The sequence below is a fragment of the Corvus hawaiiensis genome, chromosome 5, assembly GCF_020740725.1.
Source record: "Corvus hawaiiensis isolate bCorHaw1 chromosome 5, bCorHaw1.pri.cur, whole genome shotgun sequence".
Lineage (NCBI taxonomy): Eukaryota > Metazoa > Chordata > Aves > Passeriformes > Corvidae > Corvus > Corvus hawaiiensis.
In genome coordinates, this window is record NC_063217.1 from 22,968,879 (window position 1) to 22,987,828 (window position 18,950).

An 18,950-nucleotide genomic window follows, 5' to 3' on the forward strand; every position below is an offset into this window, starting at 1 on the left:
ATGCAGAGCCCTGAAAGGTACGACTGCACCAACTGGATCTCTTTGGGCAAGAGTTCGTGTCAAGTAAAAACCACACAATTTTCCCCAAAATCTTTGCAGTTACATTGTCTAATACCTGTCAATATGGTACATAAACACAAGCATTAAATTACAAGGCTATTCAGGGATCAGCATCAAAGATTAAGAAATTCCATTTACATAATTTATCACCATTCTTCAACTAAGGAGAAACAGCAAATTGATAGCAAAATATAATAAACAGGTTTTCATAGTCCAGCACTGGGACTGAAATTAACATAGGGTGTCATAGGGTGTGGGACTTTTTTTTTTTTTTTTTTTTGCTAAAACAATGGTCAGACAGCCTAAGTATACATGCTCTTTATGACTGCTGAAGATTAAAAAACCTGCAAGAGTCAACTGTAATTTAAGTGGCCATTCCTGCCTCATTTGCTGTCATGAGATCTGGTATAGAATCCTGTGTTTAAAAATGAAGTGTCTCCCAGTAGCAGTGATTGTGGGGTAACTGTTTCAGTGACAATGTAATTGCATCTATAATAAAGTCTTATACAGACCACTCTGTAATTGCATGCCCTTATACCATGTATACCATGAAATTCTTCACATTTTTACAAAAGTTTTGTTTGCTTGTTTCGCCCATGTTTACAGAGAAGACCAATATAATTACTTTTTTATCTCTAAGGCTTGACATTGTTTAACTACCCACTAAATAATCAGAGTAATTTCTCTTCTGCTATTGAATATGTTTTAGACAAATGTATTTTCTAAACTAGTCAATGTCTTCTTTTGAATATGCACAGATAATTTACACAGACATGTATTAACTGAAGAGGGTGAGATATATAATTTTTTGACCAAAAAACCCAAACCACAACAATTTGCTTATGGCAAAGAACATGAATATAGATCAGTTCTTTTCATATCTTATAAAACTGTGATTATAACAGGGTCTTATAGTAGCTTTCTGTAAGCTCTACAACATTCAGTGAGTAACATAATCTTATAACAGATTCATTTATTATTACCTATTTCATGCAAGTTTACTTTTTAAAAATTAGATCTTCTTTTACCTTTATTCAATCTAATGTCTTTTCTCATACCTCACATCTGCACATTGGTAATTAATTGAGAAGTAATCTGAAGAGATACATATATTGGAAAAGATCTGGAGCTGATGAATTCACCTGTATTATGGTTAGGGGAACAATATGGATTTACCTCTAAAGAAGAGGTCAGTCAGTGCAATGCTACACGGTATTTACACATTAATGTATTCCTTCATCTCCCTTTTTTTTTCACTTACACATTCCAAAACTTTTGGGTGGAAAGATGACATTTTTTTTCACTCTCTGTGCATGAAAGTATACATACTCTTTGGGCTTCCCTTTTTACTAGGAATAATCTAGGAAAAGTGAAGAAACTGAACCATCACAAATGGTAAGTAGGTTAATGATTCACATACCTTTTTTTGTTAGCTGTGCTGTATTTTCAGTGTGATCAAGCAAACTATAATGAGTCAAAAGTAACTTTCCATTTGAATGTAATAATTACAGCTAGTTCCTGCTCACAGATTTTATTAAAGACTCTTTCCATCTTTCATTGTTATTTTAACATTTACACAGTGCTTTACATCTTCAAAGCACTCTGCTGACATTGCCTTATAAGTTCTTGCTATGCTTAGATGCAATTTTCAGTGTGGTTTTCTATCTCAATCCCATTTTAGTTGCCATTTAAAGCTGCATTAATTATATTTACAGTGGGCCATAAAAAGGAATGTTTAGTAGGAAAGCCACAATACCAACAATTCCTGCAGTACATTTCTTAAATTATAAAATATTTTGGTGTGATACCTCAGATGTAGCCCAGTACTGAACTCTGCCAATGAGGCTTTCAGGCAAATCCTCCCCTTGCCCATCACACAACACAACATAAATTAGCATCAGTAAGAATGTCAGTGATGTTCTTCTACTTGTTCTTATTGCTGTCCTGGTGAGACATCTGGTCCTGAACTTGCTGGGTGAAATCATTGCAAATGCTGTCCTTGATGTACCCGTGCTCAAATTTCACTTACTGAAGATGGTGACCACACAGGAGCCCTGTCAGGCACTAGCTCTGCTACTTCCCAGGTTGCCTCCAGGAGCACATGGTTGTGAGCTCCTCCAAAAGGACGCTGCCTGCTTTCATGGGGGTATTCATGGGAGTGTGGTATATGAGGCACTCATAGTTTAGTGCTTTTTCCCCATGAACTCTACAGGAAGTTCTTGTTAGCACATTTAAGCTTAGTAACCCCATGTTTTTCTCCTAAGCTTGCTTTTCAACTTCTAAAGTGTCAAACAAAAGTTCAGTCATTAGTTATTTGAACTTTTAACTGATAGTCTTTTTTTTACATTTCTTCCCCCGTTATATAAACACCCCTAGAAATAACTGCAAGTTTCTTTCAACATCTGTGGCTAATAACTGTATTCTCTAACCACAAAATTAGATTTGTAGAATCCTGTATTGCTGAAACATCCATATCATTCAAATACATCATCCATACTTCATGGTAGATTGGGCCTATCCCACCTATTTGATGTCTATGAACAACAAATAAAATGCAGTTGTTCAGAAAACAATGTCAAATGACCTATAGCATTTAATGTCATATTGCAGTGAAAACACTTCCTCATTGTTGGTGAGTATATAATTATAAATAACCAATTAAGCTTGATTTCATAGGTACTGATCATTTGTAGCCACTGAAGTAAGAAATTACTCAGATATCCTGAAATTTTAAGTCACTGCTACATAACTGAGTTACATAACCTCCCTTAAAGGTGCATGATGTACATTGGCGTCTCCTGACAATCCTTGCCTATAGTTACAGAACAGCCACTTCTTCCTGTCACCTAGTAACTTTTTAATAGCCAACATCAATTCAGAGTTTCTCAGCTACAGCTTGGTTTGTGAAATACAGTACTCTTAAAATTTCTGTTTAGTCTAGAAATTCTAAACAGTGCAGTAGCCTGAACCAAGGACAACAACTTGTGGAAGTTTTTGAGCAGAAAAAAAAAAATGTAGTAGCATATTCTGAACATTAAATGGATATGGCTAAAAGTAAGATTACACCTGCAGGGAAATCAGGACAAGCGATAGGAAAAATCTGTTACCTGAACTTGCTAGCAAGAGACGTGCTTTTGAAAAGTGACCTGGATAAAGAAGGTATGGAGGAGTATGTGCTTAGACTGAACTCTTTAGCAAAAGAGCTGAGCAGATCTCTCAGCCAGCAGCTGGAGAATGTTACAGAAATTATTCAAGAAACCTGCCACTTGCTGAGTGCTGTCCATGATAAACACAAGGAATTGACTGGAAGTCCAGACAAGTATGGAAGGACTTAGCTGTAAGCAGACAGACTGGGTATATTAGACTGAATTCTTCTGTCTGATGATGCTGGGGGGCCCTAATTTTCATTTGTTAGTATTTCAGTTGGTAATTCGTTAGACCAAATTAATTCATGTTCCCACAGTTGTATCACACTGGTTTTGAGTCCATTCCATGAGATTCAATATGAGACTCATAATTCTCATCATGTGACCAAAAAATGTATAAAAGTAAAACTAACTAAACAGAATTGTTCAAAGTTTTATGTACACTATACTTTAGTGGGGTTGTCTTGACTGGACACCAGATGCCTACCAGTAACTTACTCCCTCTTCAACAGGAAAAGGAAAGATAGAAAAAATCCTGGGTTGATATAGAGAAAATCACTTAAAATTACCATCATCGGCAAAATAGACTCCACTTAGGGAAAAAAATTAATTTGATTTATTGTCAATTTAAATAGATTTGGATAGTGAGAAGCAAAGGTAAAAAATTGAAGCAAGATCTTTCCTCCACCCTTTCTTTTTCCCACGCTCAACTTCACTCCTTCATTCCTAATTCCTTTACCTCCCCCCTTCTTGAGGAGGGCAGGGCAATGGCAAATGGGCAGTCAGTCCATAATAGTTCCCTCTACACTCCTTCCTGCTTACTCTTTCCATGCGCTGCTGTGGGTCCTTCCCATGGTCTGCAGTTCCTGTCAGGAAAAATTGGATACTAAACAGACTGCAGTTCCTTCAGGGAATATCTACTTTCCTTGGCATGGGGTCCTCCCCAGGCTGCAGGATATCTGCTCCAGTCTGGTCTCCCATGGACTGCAAAGGAATCTCTGTCCCATGTCTGCAGTACCTCCTCTTCCATCTTCTCTGACTTTGTTGTTTGAAGGGCTGGTTCTCACACGTTTTTCCTCAGTCCTCACTTTTCTTTGGTGTTCTTGTACTTTCTTAAATATCTTCACAGGAGCTTTGCTCTGTGCTAAGTTCAGTCCTGCAGCAGGTGGACATCAACATCTTAACATTTATCAAAGAAGAAAAAACTAACATTTCTGTCTAAGGTCTATCAGCATTAAACCTCAAAAGAAGAGTATCCAACAGCCAAGGGAGGTGATTCTCCCTGTCTACTCCCCCCTTGTGAGACCTCACCTGGAGTGTTACATAAAGGTCTGGAGTCCCCAGCACAAGGACATGGACCTGTTGGAACAGGTCTGGAGGAAGGCCATGAAGAAGATCAGAGGGATCAGAGCATCTCTCCTTTCAAGAGAGGTTGAGAGAGTTGGGGTTGTTCATGCTGAAGAAGACAAGGCTCTGGGGATACCTTGCTGCAGCCTTCTAATTCCTAAAAAGGTCTTTTAAAAAGAGGGAGAGTGATTTTTTTTACACAGACACTATCACCTATAGTGGTAGTCCGGGAGGGAACAGTTTTAAACTAAAAGAGGAGAGATTTAGATTAAATACTAGGTTAGGAAGAAATTCTTTACTCAGAGAGTAATAAGACACAGGAAGAGGGAGAAAAAGGCAGAGAACTTGTGGATGTTCCATTCCTCAAAGTGTTCAAGGCCAGGTTGGATGAGGCTTTGAGCAGCCTGGTCTAGCTGGTGTCTCTGCCCATGACAGGAAGGAAGGTTGGAAAGAACCTTAAAGATCATCTCATTCCAATCCAAACCATTCTATCCTTCTATGATGATTCTATAATGCAAAAAGATAGAAGGAAAGAGATTACAGACAGAAATGTTTAGCTATGCTTCTGTTTCTGAGTCTTTGGCCTACAGGTTTATGAAATCTGTAATAATAAAACATTTTTGTTTAAAAAGTCTCCTTCTAGGCTCCAGGCAAGCTAGCTGTCCTGTTGACCTCATAGTTTATGTGATTTTTTTTTAATTCTCTTTTTATCAGGTTTCCAAGAATCATTCTCCTTCCAAAAAGCTGCTATTCCTCACCTGACAAATTCCCTTAAAACAGTCAGCAAAGATGTTTGGAGACAGTTGCATATAAACTACCTCTGTGTTCTAAAGCCGTGTTATCAAACATCAGAAAAAGCACAGAAAGCAAAGTGTTAGAAAAGTGATGGGGGAGGGAAAAACACAAAAGAAGATTTATTTTGAGGTTAACCTTGTAACTGAATGCAAAAAGTGTCTTTCCCTGTGACACAATCAGATGGTATACTGTTAAAAGGCCATATCTTTTCTTGCCCATATTAGAAAAGTCACATTTACAGCATAGGAAAATGCCATTGTTTTGAATTACCCTGTTATCTTCAAATTTGATTTTAGGAAGGTTTAAAGAGCTGTACAATTTGTTTGAGGGTTTTTTTATTTGGTTTAGAAAATGCAAAATTCAGGGAGGATATGTAAATGTTGGCAGTTCTGTCTAAGCTTGAACTTTGCCTAACAGTGAAACTGGGAAGTGGTCTTCTACAACCTCTTCTGCAAAAAAAGCTCTGTTATTTCCAATCATTTTGTTTTATTTCTCAGTCCTTTTAAACTATTTAGAATTTCTTCACTACTGTAAAAGTGTCTCTGGAAAAAGAGTAAAATAATATTTTCCTTTGAACTACCAGTGTAAACAATATTTTAAAAATGTATTTTCTTCTTTTTTATTTTTTTTCCCAAATATAGTCAAAATATAATAAGTCACTTGGGAACTGAGGAAGTATTAGAAAGGAATAACTTTTAGACCTAGTTAAATAAGCAAAAAGCTATTCTGAACTGTACTCTTTGTAGATTTAAATTAATCAGGTGCAAATAGAGATGTGAGTTCTATCTAGATCACATAATGTCACTCATTGATATGTGATGACATTCTTAATAAAATTATTTTCCAAATGGAAAACCTTGAAGTATTGATTTACCTCATATGACATTTTTAAAAAAGTGAATGTAAGTCAAAGGCTTCCTGTAAGACTTGTATCAGCCCTTTCTGTTTTCCTTCCCTTGTGTGTCTCTGCACACTGTAAGTAGACACCACACCATATTTTGTTGTTCTCTTTTCTTATTTGTGTTGACTTTCATGAGATTTAACCTGCAAAACAAAGTTCTCCAGGATCTCATGCAGCAAACAGAAATAAGCCGAAAATTTTCTGAGGTTTGCAATATATCTAAATAATGAAGATACCACTCCAATTATAGAGGTTGACAGCATAAAATGAGGGAAGAGCTCTAAATAATACATTTGAAATCCTTGCAGAGAATATCTGGAATAATTTCTAAAAAAAGGTTTAAGATAAGAAAAATGAGGGATCATAAAATATGTAAGTTAAAATCTTACATGAATGGTGCACAGTGATTGTGTGCTTTTTGTGCATTTTTCCTTCACAAAGTGATTTTAGTTATATGCAAGGGCAACATTCACCATCCCTATAACTGGGTATTGCAAACTGCTGAGCTTCAGTATTATATGCAGGCTGGTGATTTTATGTTATCATCTATTCTTCATAGCAAAAACTCAGAGCTGTTAAGGTTGAGTATAAAATTAGGTCCATGTATATTAGCTTTGCTAGAGACCCACACATTAGAATCTTGCAGGATTCAGTTTTAGGAAATACAAGTTTGAGTTTTAAAGATCTTCCCAAATTGATTTGACTGTTATTTATCAATGCCATGATTTGGATTGATTGTCATTAAGAATTTAGCTAGTGTCTGATCATTAGAAAGGTGTTCATTACAGTTGCCAGAGTAAATCTTTGACAAATACACAGTTGTTCTTAGACAAGTACAGACATGTACTTGTCTATATTCAGTCCTTAAGAAATTGACTCCAGCTGAAAAGCCAGGAAATACAGTGTGATTCATGTATTGAATGGCACTATGGGATCATGTGGAATTCAATAAGTACTCATATAATAGTTTTCACATTTTCATCTAGCTTTTATAGCAAAATTTAATTGGTTATTTATTTTTTGCCTCAGAGTACAATGGAATTATAGATTATCTGCTGAAAGTGAACGATTATTTCATAAATACAATCTCACACCTTCAAGAGTCAGAAAATAAATTTTATGCTGCAAGCTGCAGACAAGATGGTGATTCTCAGAACCAGACTGGTCAAAATGCTTCTAAAGAAACTGATGTGCATTGTTAGGAAGGAGAAGCAACAGACTCTGTGGAAGCATCTCCCAATCCCAGTCAGCAATTCCAAAGAACTCCTTCCGTGAACAAGATGGAAAGTGAAAATGTTAATCAAACCCACACAAGTGAAATTAAAACTGTAGGAAAAGTTGCATCATAAGCTGAAAACAAATCTGCTCAAGAACAGGACACTAGTAAAGAATCTCCAATGGAAAAGGAAGATGGTGAACACCGACTACCAATCATCTCTTTTACAGAGAAAAAAAGAGTACAATGGAAAGGATAAACTTCATGGAGGTAGCTCTGTTACTGAAAAGCCTCCAGAACTGGCTTTTCAGGATGCTCTTACAAGGAATGAGGAAGACATTCTGTCTGGGACATTGGAAGACATTTATGACAGAACCATGACAGATAGTTTTGAACAGGATAAAAAGGAAGAAGTCAGGGACTCTTTAAAAGGGTTAGAAAGTGAAGAGCACAGCCTGACAGAGAAAATGGAAGGCAGTAAAATGGAATCAAATGATGAGATTTTTAGTAATTACCTAAGTACCTTCACATCTTCAGTACAAACCTATGATCTTACCTCTGTGAATCCTTCTGTGAGTGATTCAGAAGTAGTAAAAAAATCTAGGTACTGGACAAACAAAGAGTAAGCACATATTCTTCCTTTTTTTAGGGATAGATGTACCTAATTATTGCTTATTAACTTATGTGTGTGCAGAAATGCAATATACATGTACTGAACAGCTTCTGGTCATGCAAATAACAGCAGTTTACAATTTAAACATGCGCAGTGAAGATCTTTCCCTCTAGTCTAAAGTAAACTCTAAGTTTCTATTTGCATAATTTTTTTTATGCCAGAGAGGGACTGAGTCACAGCCAATAAACTTAATAATCCTCAAATTGTTGGAAATTAGTAAGAAAGGACTACAATTCATCAGTTTTACAGTAATTTGTAAGCTGTTCTGAAACAGGTAAAAAAATTCATTATTTTCTCATTTATTCATAAACATGTTTTTCTGAATTATGTTTTTATGCTTCTTTGTAGCACATCATTACATTGAAGTATTTAATTAAAAATACAAGACACTATCCCACTCAAAAGACAAAGTTTTTTGGGTTTTTTTATAGATTTCTAGTCAAAGAGAGTGGTAAAAATAAACAGGAAACAGCTTGTGCTATTAAAGCCCCTGCAATTTTTCTGGAGAATCTGAAGTGTAATATACTCAATGGCACTAGTTCCTTGGCAGTGGATGATTCTGAGGAGCTGGTCAGCAATGTCATCAGTATTGAATGCTATGATTATGAAAAACTGCTTTTCCCTATCAACATTGCAATCCCATTTACATCATGCTTCAGAGGAAATTATCGGGAGATTATGGTGAAGGTGACTGATGTGAACTTTCAGTCAAACTACTTAACTCCTATTTCTTTGCAAAGATACCAAGGAAACCATAAGGTGGGTAACTCTCATCAAAACATTGTAAAAGCATTATTTCAGGTTCCCACTTAAGTCTCTCTGGAGTTTTTCAAGTAAAGTTGTCAATATTAAATCATATTGCCCATTATGTGTGGTAAAACAGAACTTTTCTTCCTACTTTCTCAAAAATGAATTCTATTTGAAAACTAGTATTTAATGACATTCTTTTTTACACTTACAATGTTAAGTATGTGCTTGATCCCACAATATTAATGGTTGAGTAATGTTTCATGATTTTTGTAAATAAGTGCAATGCGTTGCATTATTCGATAAAAGTAAAACTTAGGGGGAATTACCTTTAGATCACAACAAAGTAACACAATTCCATGTGTATAAGTACAAACTCCATATCAAAGGAACACAGGATGGTTCTCTTCTTTTGTTGTTGCATTGGACAACAACATCCAGTCTACAACTCATCAATTCAATTCATCACCCAGTCTACAAGTTTATTTCATTTCACCCCAATCATACACTGGAATATTAATGACATCACATAATGACTAGAGATCACCAAGTACTTGGGCATGCAGGTGGCAATAATATTCAATTTATTTTCATTTTATACTTTGCTCCATAAAGAATGTTGCCTTCTCAAAATGCTTATCCACTGTGAAACACAACTTCCTTTCCTTCCAACACTCTAACCCCACATTTTCTTTATCCAAGAGGGCTTTGTAGAAGTAAAAATTCATCATCTGGGTGTTTTTTCTGTGTTGTCATGCTTAAAGAAGGAAACATTTACTGTTCCAAAGGTAGGACTCTTACAAAAGCTGAGTGTGGATTCTCGAATCTCTTTCTGTTACCATCCAGAAGCATTCAGTTCTCCAGCACCTATGCAGTTAAAGGTAAGCTTGAAATATGTGATACTTGTTCCATAAGCCTGTTATCTGATCAGTTCTGAAGTGAGTATGCCAATGATGTTAAAGTGCAATCTCTTCCAGTATCAGAAGTCTATGAAAAGGGGTTGCAGTTTCACATCCTGTACACGCAAATTTCCTGTCAGCTTTGTTAAAACCACATGTCAGGGATATCTTTAGCTAAAAAGAAGATCTATCTACCTTTGTTCAATATAGTTCAGAAAATACAGTAGTTTTCAATAAAGATGTGTCATCTCAAACTTTAATTTTTTGGCCCAGTTGTCGAGTTAATGGAACCATTTTTCTCACATGACCTTCATCCTTGGTGCCAGCAAGTGCAACAGAAGGTTTTATCATGTTTTAGTCTAAGGCTGAGCATAATCTCAAATTTTGCTTCAGTTATAATATATTTCTCCCTTTTCCATAAAAATGTTAATTTGGAAGTAGGGAGAAACTAAAATTATGGAAAAATCCAGATTGGAAAAATCCAGATTACAAAAATCTCATAAATTTTTCAAAATCTGAGGAAGGTCATGAGTTTCAAAATATTTTAGTCAATAAAAGTTCCAGGTTTTGATAACTTTCAAGCATTTTTCTGTGCTTTGTATAAAGTGCTGGTACTTGGATAAGGTTGTTCTTGGGTTAAAGAGAGGAGTCTGATTCTCCTGTGATAGCCTATCCAACTCCAAAAGATAACCAATTTCTAAAAAAATCAGGCATGTAATGGAAGGTTGGGGGTTTTTTGATAGTTGATTGTACAATTTCTTTCTGCATTTAGATTCAGCCAATTGAGCGATCAATGGTTTCAGCATTGAAAGCAAGGCATGATATGTACCACTCAGTGATATCTACGAGTGCACTGGTTCATGTCCAGCATCCTTCACCCAACCTTTTAACAGCTCAGTCACTATTACTCTACTCTGTCCTCCAAACCCAGAAAAAAAAAAGGCAAGGAAATGACAGAACATGCAAGAGCCATTAGTGTTACAGTAAAGAGGGTTGCTGCAGCTTACCATCCTTGGTATGAACCTCACCTCAAATTCAGCATTTTTTAAAACATCAAAATCAATTATTTTAACAGTTGTTGGTTAATAATTTCTTGGATTAAAAATGTGTTTGTTCCTTAATATAGACTGCAATACTTAGGAGCACTGTAAGAAACACTAGAGCAAACCCTAAAAATTCCATGCACTAGTTTCACCAGAAAAATTAATACAGTATTTGATGTATATTCTTTAAATATGCTGACCACTACATTTCTAGCAGAAGTCAGAATGAAGACAGTGTGAGGTTTTTTCAGCAAGAAATACTCAGGCATTTTCAACAAAGTTAGACACAGAACATGAAGAACAGACATGTCTTAAAGCTGCTGTGTTCATAACACACTAAGTTCATTTGAGTCTGACCTTTGAATTTTCTGATCTCTACTTCTACACATTCCAACGGTTACCAGAATCGAAACGCATGGCACAATGGTTTATAGTAGGTCAGTTTTATGGTAACTAGTAGGTCAGTTTTACGCACTAGATAAAGGTCCAGATTTTTCCAAAGTACGCAGTACAAAACTTCTAAAACACAGACTTTTTGGCATGTCTTAAAAAAACATTAAAACATTGGGAGTCCCAAAGAAAACCAAGATAATCTCTAAGTTTCAGCTGTTTCTGGAGAACTGGAAAAAAAAAAAAATCTCTTAATAATTATATCATTCACATACTCTGGAGTATAGTTCCGGATACAGATTTTAAGCAAGGTGGGTAAACCAGAAAAAGTCATCAAGGAAAGCAGAGGGGAAAACAGCTACAAATACAAGCTTACTCTTTTGGAAGAACTATTTTTTATGGGTTTTTTTTTATAATTACTTAGCTTTCCAGGGCTGTGAGCACTTCTGTGAGAAGAAGTGGGGAGAATCTCAGTGATATTTTGAAATTATTAGGTCATGGAAACAAAGAAGAGGGGTGGAAGGTGTTTTAGGATGTTATTGTCCAGAATGCACAGAATGGGCTTGTATCATTTGAACTAAATGAGCATTCAGAAAGGTGATGTATGAATAATTTAACAAAATTTTATTTATGGAAATATTTACTTACGCGTTTACAAATCAGTGGAAATTTGTAGTGCTAAGAAATCATACCTTTTTAACCATGAACTTGTTTTTTCTTCCACTTTAAAGTATAGGATCATTTATATTTGTTGCTCATAAAAAGAAAAAACCCAACATTTTCATTTATGTAATGTGCACAGTGTAGTACATAGAAAACTCTAAACAGGAAATGCAGATATCACTCTTAATTGGAAAATGTGATTTAGTTCTCTAACTACAAAATCATACTTTTTTTAAAAATTCTTATTAGGAAATATTCTCTTGCTTTCATGTAAAATCCATATATATTTGAAATCAGACATACACAGTCAACATACTCTACACAAAAAAAGCAAGCAAATTTCCACTTTTTCTTCTGTTGGAAACAAGGATAAAAAGAAGGTAGCAAAAGCTTCTTGGAGACTGAGCCCCATATTATTTTTAAGAATAAATTATTAGCAGTTGATAAAATTACATAAGATAAAGCTATTTAATTTAATTTTCTTCCTTTTTTTTTTAGTTTTTTTTCTTAATACAGCTTTGTGGTCATTCACCTTTCATTCCTTTTGGAAAACACATATCTTCTCCTCTTTGCTCAGGCTCTGGAAAAAGCTCTTCATAGCACGATGACTAATGTGATACTGTATCAGAAAAGAGAAAACCCATACTAAACAGTAGTTTTGCTGTCTGCATCCAAAGAATTGACCAATGAAATTCAAAATCTCCAGGAGGAGGGTTGTTTTGGGTCCCCAGAACCTATACAGCAGTTCCCATTAAGAGAAGGAGAGCATTCATTTTAGATTCAGAGGAAATATTTCTGCTTCAGGTAAGGCATTTAATTCATGCATCTGTATGAACATTATCAATTATCTCAGCTACTAAAAAATGCTGTATGGGAACACTGTTAGTCTGAGGTTAGTCACAGTACATTTGGTTATTTCAGTGTTTTATTGCTTGTCAAAAAAAGAAACATGGAACTTAATGGGAAACTGCTTCAACTGAAAAGAAAATGTAGTACCCAAACGAATTCCTGAGCAATGTGCTCTGGGTGACCCTGCTTTGAACAGGAGAGTTGGACAAGATGATCTTTAGAGATCTCCTAAACCCCTGCCATTCTGTGAAACCTGGTCCCTCAGAAATACATGGTATTTTATGAATTATTTCCAAAGGACAGGTTTCTGTCACTGTTTTATCTGTGTAAATTCACTCAGAGTGAGCAAGAAATCCAAGGCAAAATGTTGCCTGTTATGAGCTACACTGTGAATCGAGGTGATGAGAGAGAGTGTTTTGCCATTTGCATTAGCGGCAGAGAAAATTCCATGCAGTGGCTGCCACCATTCAGAGGCTTGCTTAAAGGGAAAAGAGATAAGAACCCTCAGAAAGGTTTTCACCAAAATTGCATATAGGCTCTCCTGTCTTAGATTGAACATATAAATATGTATTTGGCCCTCTGAACATTTTGTACACAAACTCTCCCATTGAAAACTGCATTAACCCTAAAGAAAGGAACATTCTTCAAGAAGAGAAGTCTCCAGCCCCCAAGAAATGCCTGCTCATATATGCAAAGGATAGTCTATACACGTGTCAAATAAATGGATTTAGAAATCCTAGAAATGCATCTACCCCTCTGCTGCCATTCATTTTGTTGTTACAGACAGACATCCATCCTAAATAACCAGAAAGCATATACTTCTAATTCCATTCCCAACACCCTTTTATTTTTATTCTTCCCTGTGTTATGTACATACCTCCTTTTGTGTTCCTTGCTTTTCAACTTGTAGCACTGCCTTCACCACTTACTCTTTAACCAACTATTAAAGGGCTAAGACAGCTGGCTATGAAAATATGTCTACTACTGAAGCAGGCTGAACTCAAATGTTCAGTAAAGTAATAATAATGATAAAGAGCAACCAAGGAATGTGATTATGTGATTACCTTTATGTGATTACCTTTACTTGAATTATTTTAGATGCCATGCATCTGAATACAGGGTGAAAAAAAAAAAAAGTTTTTTTAATTTTATTGTATGAACTGCAGAAAATGGAGAAGACTTTGGGAAAGTCTACAGACTGATTTTTCATTCACAAATAAAACCCAGGCTGGAGCTCCAAATTAAAGAATTGGATGAATTTGGTAACTACAGTTCACCTCATTACAAAGGAACAGCACTGTTTTATAAAATTACCAGAGAGATGATAACAAAGAAATGGGAACAAAACTTACCAAATGGTGAATATCAACACCAGTCTCCACTGTGCAAATTAGCATTAACATTACCAAAGGTGGGTTTCTCACCTCTATTTCTCTAATAATATATTTCTCTAATATCACTTGATATTAGAGACATTTCCCTTTTTCCCTTACCATTAAAAGGATCTTGGTATGATTTTTGATTTACAGATACACACAGGAGTCACTGATGGAGTTCTGATCCATCATCAATTGTACAAATATTCTCAGAATTTCTCTTAGCTGTAGGGAGGGAACCGTATCTAAGTATAAGCATAGAAAAATTTCTAGCAGAAAATTTTCACCCATCTACTCTCCCCAGCTGATATGGCACTGTGAAATTATTACTGAAGTTTCAGTTACATCATTCTTGTTTCAGTGTCTTGGAAGCACAGAATTGAAAATTACTGGATCATTAAAGGGTTTCTGTAACCTGTCTTCCACCTATCACCTGATTATTCTATTATTCCTGATTACCCTCTGCAGTACAGCCATGTGAGCAATTATTTTCACCTCTGGTGAAAACTAATGCTACATAAATCAGTCTTTAATATTCCTGCAATGAAATCTCATTGTAAACTTTTCAAAGAGCCTACATACCAGCACCCTATACTGCACTAAACTAGTTGCATACAAGTTGCATACATTTTAATATCAAAATATGTACAGAAACACTTGGTCTAAATTTCTGGTGACAAACAGTAGGATATCTCTCTTTTTGAATTTAATTGACTTCACACTTTTCTCAACAAAATGATTTTTATCCAGATGATAGTTAAAAGCATCTGGAATCCCTGATTTTGGTTGTGACAAAGACAGATGGAATCTTTTTAAGGCAACCATTCTGACTCCTATATTTTCACTCATTTCTGTAAAATGTCCACCTAAATTTCTTTTGTAGAGAAGGCAGTAACTGTACGATCATAAGCCATTTTTTATACGTATGTGACTGCATTAGCCACTTACAAATATATTGCTGACAGTGGTCAAAATAATGGTTTTTTACTTTGTATGCAAACATTCACATGAGTTTTTGCTTTAAACGTATGTTTTTTACAGAAGTAATCTGATTTTCACTAATATTCCTGTTTATGGTGCTTTCATTTCTTCAGCAACAGAAAACACTTGTTGCTCTAATCTATTATTTTTGACACAAATCAGATATAGTGCATGAGGTTCTGATGTTAGGTCTGTGTGTGCATATCTATTGATTTCAAAGGTTTTGTATTTATGTGACACTGGGCTAAGGAGTTAAAAGATTAATTTCTCCTTTTCTATGTGTCCTGTTTGATTAATTTCTCCTGTTTCTATGTGTCCTGATGACTAGAGTCTGGTCATGTCTGAAAGGTCCATTTGACAGAGCACATCAGTGTTACTGTCTGGGAATGCTTTGCAAAAATAGATTGCCGTAATACATACAGACATTATGAAATTACTATTCTGCTGAAGTTTTATGTCTAATGATTGTCTAACAGCAGAATAGCATGTTATCCCCTGCTTCAGAAAGGCAGCTACTTGGCTAATTGCAGGGCCTTCCAGACTAGAAAACTGCTTTGACTGCTGAGAGTATTTTACTTAAGCTGACAATCAGAATAGCAGAACCACATGCCAGTGCAGCTGAACCGTGGGTGAATTTAGCACTTCACCACAGACACTTAATCTTTAAAGGCAATTTAATGTTTTAGATCTAATGCATTGTATATTATTACACTATTTCTAGACAATACTAATTTTCAATTCTTATAATTTTTACTACTATTTTAACATTAAGTAGCATAAATGGTTCAGATTAAAGTCAATGCATGGGTAATTGAGTTCATCTATAATAACTTTGAAGATCTAATACAGACCTTTGACGTGCTAAATTCTCATTAATGAATTAAAATAAATTTAAATATAAATGCATAATTAAACAAAGCCAAAGAAAGCTTAGAAGAAAAGCAATGCCCCCTTCTGGAAGAGCTTTATATTCCCTTTATTCTGAGACGTTTTTATCCATGTCGTTCTATCTTCACACTGGGGTACATCCAATGACAGAACTTCTGTTGAAGCATGCAAAACGAAGCAGATTCCAATCATAGAATCATAAAATAATTTGGGTAGGAAGGGTCACCTAGTCCAATCCCCAAGATCTCAAGAGCAGTAGAGGACAGGATGGTTTTGCACTGCCATGTAGTGCGTAGTGTGTGCATCCTGTGCACACTGAAATCACCTCCCAGGATGACTGCATACAGACCTGATGAAAAGTTGTTTCATTCACAATAGGTAATGTTTATGAATGTATTGACCTTATGACTGTGCAGCTCAGTACATCTGAGACACTCCAAATATTGAGCAATATTTAAAATCTGTATTATAGAAGTGATTAAGGTCAGCTTCATAATGCTCAGCATATCAGAAAGAAAAGGAGAATAATTTTTTCCAGTCAGAGTTTCATGCTCGTAATTCACAAACGAAAAGCAGAAGATCAGAGAATAAACTTCAGGCAAATCTCCTCAGGAGACCTGTGCATAAACAGCCAGGTAATACAACTGAATGTGTGTGACAAAAATAACATGGGTACTAAAAAAGGGTAACTTCATTTTTATACAAAAATAAATCTGAATTTCACTTCATACAAACGAATCTCTTTTTGTGCTCAATGCTTATGTAAGTAGTTTCTTGATCTGTATGTAGTAGGAAACAACACTAAAGCCAGAAGACTTTCACCTTTCTCAGCTATAGGAAAAACAGGACAAAGTATTTTTTCTCTCTCTCCGATGTTTAGAGGAAGAAAGAGGAAGAACTTTGTACTTTCTAATGGAACTTGTCATTTGAATTTTGGTGATTTTTCATGATGTTTTATTGAAAGTTGAGCTATGTAAAATTAATAACTATAGCTACAAATATAGTATGTTTACCTGACGTAACAACAGCTACTGCATACCTAAAAATTGTTCTTTTCTTTGAAAGAAAGGCAAAGTTAATGCAGTATTCAAAATTAGAATCTTTAGCATCTACAAAGGTTCTATACAGATTTTCTATACCCCCAGTTTCCATACATCAGTTATGGCAAAATGCTATTAATCAAACATGTAAAATTGCATGAAGGATGAACTTTTTAGAAGAGATAATAAGCATATTTGATGGATGCAAATATTATTAATTTCTTTATTTTAATAGCTATACACTGTTTTATACCTGCTGATGATGTTAATTGGTTTTCAATAATGGCAAAAATCTTCCATGTATGTAGAACAAATGTTAAATGCTAAGATTTAAATCCCCAATGAATTTACTGCAATCCACTCCCAAATCATATGCCTCACCTTTTACTCATTTAGTAATTTCTCTTTCCTCAACACATTTTCTTAAATAGCATGAAAAATTGATCAACCATCCACGAATCACAAAAAGAATTTTTTCTGATCATCAGGTAAGAAAACAACCAATAAAATAACATAAATATAAAACATAAATAAGTTTATGTATCTATATATAATTTTTTTTTTAACAAAACATAAATAAGAGCTGTACTTGCTATTTTTTTTAAATGCCAAGATTTGTTTCAGCTGTAATGACACTTTCAAAAGCCATATTCCAGGAGGAAATAGTTAATGTGTTAAGAGATAGTCAAAGAAACAAAGATCTGTTTAGCAGGAAATGCAAAAGCTCTTGTAAGATACTGTTATGATGGGATGCTTGAACAGCATATAATTTTCTGTGTAAGGAAATTCAGTTTGTACTGGAAAGCTCCAGTATAACTCTTGAATCAGTTACTGTAAATACTGAAACCCATTTATTTTATTGCTAACTTTCCCCATTCAGTTCCAAAAATTATAGGTCTTTGCTGAATCTGCTCTTGACTAAATTCACTTCATATCGCAGTGCAGTTACCAAAAATGGCATTGGAAATGAGATGGGATGATGTTTCCACCAAAGTAAAAAACAAACCCTATTTAGTTGGAGAGTTTACCCACTGAGCCTCCAGCTTTAAAGAGCTTTTCAAAAAAAGGAAGATTTATTCTTATTTCACTAATTTTTGCCCTTCAGAGGCCCTACGGGACAATTTGCTGCTTTGGCTTGCAGAAGAGCTTGCAGAAGATAATACATCATTGTTTGCTTTATGTTTACCTGTTCGACGGAGCATACTTCAGCTTGTTAGGCTGAAGTGCCCTGATAATTTAACACACCAGATCTATGAGCTGCTTTGCTGGTGGAAAAAGACCCTTCCAAGGTCAGCTGATAAACAGCTATTATCTGTCTATATCCTGTCTCACTATTTGCAGAAGAGTGGCAGAAGTGATCTTTCAGAAGAACTTCATTTAAAGTGGCAAAATAAGGTGTTCACTTGATAGAATCTCTGGCCACTCACAGCCCAATTTCGCTTGTTGAAGGGTATGAATATTTCTATGACACTTCTGGGTGAACAAGTGACAGGGATATCAGTTAGGATAAGGCTATTTATTTGTTACTTTGCAACCTCTACTAAAGCAAAGTATAATAGCAATGTCTTTGTTTGATAAAAGTGAACATTTCTTATGTTGAAAACATAGTATGAATAATTATAGACTGATCTGCATAGATTTCTGAGGACTTTAGCTGTTTTCGCATGCCATACTCAGTCAACACAATGTTTCTACAGCTCTTAAACATTATAAATTATTCATTATATCAAAATCATATTAATTGTTCTATAATACATGGATTACTCTATGTCCAGTATTAATATCTACCAAATTCTTCAGATTAAAGCCCAATGTACAGACAGAGGTAACTTCTTCTTACTTTCAGATTTGTTAGTAATCAATTCTGCTTTTATATTCCCTGCGAATAGTTTTCATCCTTGTGAATGTCATAGAAGATTTCAGTGTTACCACGAGA

The 18,950-nt window shown here is 35.2% G+C and overlaps 1 protein-coding gene across 1 annotated transcript; it reads left to right on the top strand.

Moving 5' to 3' along the window:
- Positions 1 to 18,421, top strand: DTHD1 (death domain containing 1). Its single transcript, XM_048303977.1, is given in 15 exon segments — positions 1 to 17; positions 1,028 to 1,062; positions 7,249 to 7,676; positions 7,678 to 8,087; positions 8,570 to 8,901; positions 9,588 to 9,766; positions 10,557 to 10,659; positions 10,662 to 10,724; positions 10,727 to 10,799; positions 11,650 to 11,814; positions 12,397 to 12,645; positions 12,647 to 12,684; positions 13,896 to 14,140; positions 17,446 to 17,502; positions 18,122 to 18,421. Coding segments are annotated over 15 exon segments (2,694 nt in total).
- The last annotated feature ends 529 nt before the right edge of the window (positions 18,422 to 18,950 follow it).